Raw genomic sequence first — 5000 nt, forward strand, 5'->3', positions numbered from 1 at the left:
TTTGTTATTTTTCTGCTTGTTCCTGAGTTTTGTTACATCTATCTTTTTCATTTGTTTAATTCGTTTAAAATGAATAGTGTACATATTTGGTTAAAATCGATTCCCTATTTTAGTTTTCGAAACTTGTGTTGGTTGGTCCAATCGATTGTGCAATCGATTTTCGAACATAAAGTGACAGCCCTAGTCTGTAATTAGGTATATATGTTCCTGTCTGTCTCTATATCCAGTATATATGTTCCTGTCTGTCTCTACATACAGTATATATGTTCCTGTCTGTCTCTATGTCCAGTATAATGTTCCTGTCTGTCTCTACATACAGTATATATGTTCCTGTATGTCTCTATATCCAGTATATATGTTCCTGTCTGTCTCTACATACAGTATATATGTTCCTGTCCCCACCCCCCTCTCTACCCTCCTTTTTTCACTCTCCTGTGTGTGGTTCCTGCTCTCTCCTGTGTGTGGTTCCTGCTCTCTCCTGTGTGTGGTTCCTGCTCTCTCCTGTGTGTGGTTCCTGTTCTCTCTTCCTACTCCACTCTCTCAATCCGGTGTTGCTTAAGTACTGTAGCATGAAGACTGAAGGAACAGAGTTGCCAAAGCACAAAACCAAAACAGCATAGCAATGTGTACAATAACATTACGTTGAGGACATTACAATAACATGAAAAACTCTCTCTCTCTCTCTCTCTCCCTCTCTCTCTCCCTCTCCCTGTCTCTCTCTCTCTCTCTCTGTCTCTCATCTCTCACTGCTATCCTCTCCCTGTGCTCGTCTGTGCGTGTGTGGCAGGTTTTGGCGGCTGTTTGAAGGATGTGAAGTTTGCGCGGGGGCCCGTGGTAGACTTGCCGGCCGTGTCCAGTGGCGCTGTCAGAGTGAATCTGGACGGATGCCTGTCAGCCGACACCCACGGCAACTGCAGGGGGAACGACTCCATCCTGGTGCACACGGGCCGCGGGGAGCAGGCCCAGGATCTCACCCTGCAGCCCTTCACTGGTGCGGACACCCCACCGCACACACACACACACACACACACACACACACACACACACACACACCACACACACATACACACCCCACACACACACATACACACCCCTCACACAGTGCACACACCCCCCGCACACACTGCACACATCTCACACACACACACATACACACCCCTCACACACTGCACATACACACCGCACACACTGCACACATCTCACACACACACATACACACCCCTCACACACTGCACATACACACCGCACACACTGCACACATCTCACACACACATACACACCCCTCACACACTGCACATACACACCGCACACACTGCACACATCTCACACACACACATACACACCCCTCACACACCGCACATACACACCGCACACACCGCACATACACACCGCACACACTGCACACACACCGCACACACGGCACACACAGCCCGCACACACCGCACATACACTGCACACAACCCGCACAAAATACCGCACACACACCCCTCACAAACCCTTATACAACACACGTACACCGCACACACACAGACACACACAACACCTCGGTGTTAGGGTACTTCACACATCAACAGTGAGTGGAAACTTCATTTGCATTTACCATGCTAAAAAAAACATCTAGCAAGAATCGTGAAACATTACCTTATCAGTAGATATAGTTCTTTGGAGGTAGTTTTTGCTTGTTGTTAGTCCTTCGCTTCCACAACAAAAGCGTTTTCATTGTGTGCAAGGGGAACAAGCCATGAGAAATAGGCTATTTACAAAGTAAAATATAAATATATCGCGACTAGGTGGAGCTCTAGAGTCGTCAAAAATACCTGAAACTGATTGCTGCTTTAAAATCTTTAATGTTGGTTTGGCTTTTTTATTGATTCTCTAATCTGCCAGATTTTGGATTGAAATATTTTTAAAAATACGTTCATAGCCAAAATGGATGCATGCAATTAATTAATCACAGAATAACATACACTTGACAGCCCTAGTGTATACGTGTTTGTGTGTGTGTGTGTGTGTGTGTGTGTGTGGATACATGTGTGATTGTGTGTGTGTGTGTCTTCCTGTCTGTGCATGTGTGTGTGTGTCTTCCTGTCTGTGGGTCAGTGCTGTCCGACTCAGCGTCCCGTTTGCATTTATTTTGCCGTGTTATTTATTCATTTCGTTTGTGTCAGAGAGGCAAGGCGCTCGCAGCTATTTTAGTCACTGTGCTTGCGTTTGACTCCTTAGGCATCATTTGACCTCTTTTCTCTTCTCTCTCTCTCTCTCTCTCTCTCTCTCTCTGTCTCTCTCCCTCCCTCCCTCTCTCTCTTTGTATGCTATTCCTGCTGTCTTTTCTTTTGTGTCTTGCTACTGTAGCTGGTTTGTGATGGTAAAAGCGGATGGAGACAGCTAGAGAGTGAGAAGAAGAGATAGAGAGAGAGAGAGAGAGAGAGAGGGGGGGAGAGAGAAAGAGGGGGAAGAGTAAAAATATGTTAAGCACAGCACAGGGCAAAGACAGGCATCGTGACACCGGGGCCAGGGAAAGGTCACATCCTAAATAGCTACCAGTGTCCTCCTCATCAGCACTATTGTAAAAGTGTCGAGAGCGGCAGCTTCTCTCGTGCGCATGGACAAATATAGCCTGCTATCTCTCCCTCTCTTCCTCTCTCTCCATTTCTTGCTGTCTTTGTGCCTTCCATCCTCCCTCCCTCTCTCCATCTCTCTCTCCATCTCTCTCTCTCTCTCTCCCTCTCCATCCCCCTCTCTCCCCCCTGTCTCTGCTATCCCTTGAGTGATAGCGGAACAGCTAAAAATTCAGTCCCGTGGCAGACCCATCAGTCTGCGGCTCAGACTGTGGGATATCTGTCAGAGGTCTGTTTCGCCGCCACGGCACATTTATCTGCATACGTTTTTGGGGGCAGCTCCTTGGCTTTGGCAGGCCGCCGCTGACGGAGTAGCAGCTAGCTCGCCGCGCGGTTGCCGTGGTGCAGCGTCGCGCCGTGTCGCGTGGCGTGGCGTCGCACGTCACGCCGGCACAGCAGCGGACCCCGACGCGGGGCTCCTGGAACATAAATGATCTCTGTGCCACTGTAGCGGGCGCGTCGCTCTGGAGGGGGCACACATGTGGCACAGCTGATATAGTGCAATAAAATAAAACGGAGAGAGAATTTAGATGGGCTGGGATTTGTAGCTGCCAGACAACCCCAGTCCTCACCTCCTCAGCGTCCTTTTATAGCTTATTATTCTTTCCTGTGTTCTTTTGACTTCCGTTTTCCTCTTCCTTTTGTCTTTTACCTCGTGTCTCTAGATCCCCTGTACAAGTGGTATTTAAGGAAGGCAGCTGTGACTATATTCAATTAACAAGACTTGTTATAAAAGGATGCTAATGACCTTATTTGGTTATTACATTTTAGTATCTTTATATATATTTTTTGTATTATATTGTTTCTCTTTGTCTCACCTTGCCTTCTCTCTCTCCGCTTTCCAATTTCTCCCAGTATCAGCATCACATACTGTATATATTGTCAAAATGTTCTAATGTTGAGTGTGTTCTCTGGTATAGTTCCATGAATAAGTTACATACTAGTCTAAATAGATAAGTATCAACTATTTATCTGTCTCTCTCCCTCTCTCTTTCTCTCTCTCTCTTTCTCTCTGTCTCCCTCTCTTTAGAGTACCTGTACAGAGTGACGGCGTCTGGAGAGGGTGGCTGGGTAGCAGGTCCTTGGGAACGCGGACGCAGTCGAGAGACAGGTAAATACACGACAACACAATATGCGACAGGATCCCTCAGAACAGATCTTCAACCCCCCCCCCCCTCCTTCTGCCGCAGAGCACCCCCCCCCCCCCCCCCCACACACACACACACACACACACACACACACACCCCACACACACACACACCCCCCTGCAAACCCTCCTCCATCTCCTGTAGTGTTATTTGTTTGTGTCATAGTTTTCAGGCCATCCCATTTTATTCTTATCGCCTCAATATATGTACAAGTCAGGAAGATGAGATGGCGCTGGCCGATAAAGCTTATCACCAGGCCCTTGGTAAGAGCGCGCATCACTGAGCGAGCGAGCGAGCGCCACAGCCCAGCCGCAGTGCAGCCCTACGCGGCACAGCGTCGCGCAACACATCACGGCTTATTACAAATGAAGCCTGGAGCCGCCAGGGAGATGAAGGAGCCAGGCAGCCCAGCGAGGAGCCTCTCCCCCAGGCAGAGCGCAGGCCCTCGGCCCCCCCTGCCGCTCTGGATCTCCCTCAGCTCTGCTGGGTCCCCCAGCGGCAGACAGGAGAGGTGCTCAGAGAAGACGGTTCAGACGCAGGCGGGTCAGATTCGCTAATTAAGACAAGAGGTGAAACGCAGAAGGAGGAATGTGCTGTCTCATTGCACAGCTGAATTGAAAAAGAAAAAAAAGTGTTTTCACTGATTGAAGCAGAACGTTTATATTTTTGCTTTCTAAACAGGTCGGGTTGCTAATTAACATCGAGGGTAAAACGAAGAGTAAGATTTGCTGACTTACTGCACAGCTGGATAAAAGGCCTTTGGGCAATTTCACTAACTGAGGCCAAAGCTTTGCATTACAACTTTGCATGTGGGAAATTAGGTGTCTAATCGAATCCTGCAGTGGCTCATGTTTAAATAGGTAAAATCATTATTATTTCTGCATTTAAACACACATTAAAAACCCTATGAACAAGGTTAACATTAACAAATATGCTGAGCAAAAGCCATTTTTATCATGTGTTATCTACTGCCGCAGTTTCAATGAATAATATGATTTTATCATATTGTTGAACATGAAGCACAATTATAGAATAAAATATAGTTATTAAAGATATCTACCAGTATTTGCAATTCATTACTGTTTTACTGTATAAAATTATTGTTGATCTTCTGCTTATTTAATCTTTGACCTTTTACTCTGTAGTACTAGTACCACCATCATGCACGGTGATTAGATCAACATTGGGGTTCCGTCACATCGTATATCATTTGTGATCATTGTTCTATATCATA

The 5000-nt window shown here is 46.8% G+C and overlaps 1 protein-coding gene across 1 annotated transcript in view; it reads left to right on the forward strand.

Annotated features, from left to right (window-relative positions):
- The window catches only part of ush2a (Usher syndrome 2A (autosomal recessive, mild)), a 302735-nt gene that overhangs the window by 87252 nt on the left and 210483 nt on the right, over window positions 1-5000 (forward strand). Inside the window, 2 exon segments of the mRNA XM_042073212.1 lie at window positions 788-991; window positions 3649-3729. Of these exon segments, the coding sequence (XP_041929146.1) occupies window positions 788-991; window positions 3649-3729 (285 nt within the window).

The sequence above is a fragment of the Alosa sapidissima genome, chromosome 19 (assembly GCF_018492685.1).
Source record: "Alosa sapidissima isolate fAloSap1 chromosome 19, fAloSap1.pri, whole genome shotgun sequence".
NCBI lineage: Eukaryota > Metazoa > Chordata > Actinopteri > Clupeiformes > Clupeidae > Alosa > Alosa sapidissima.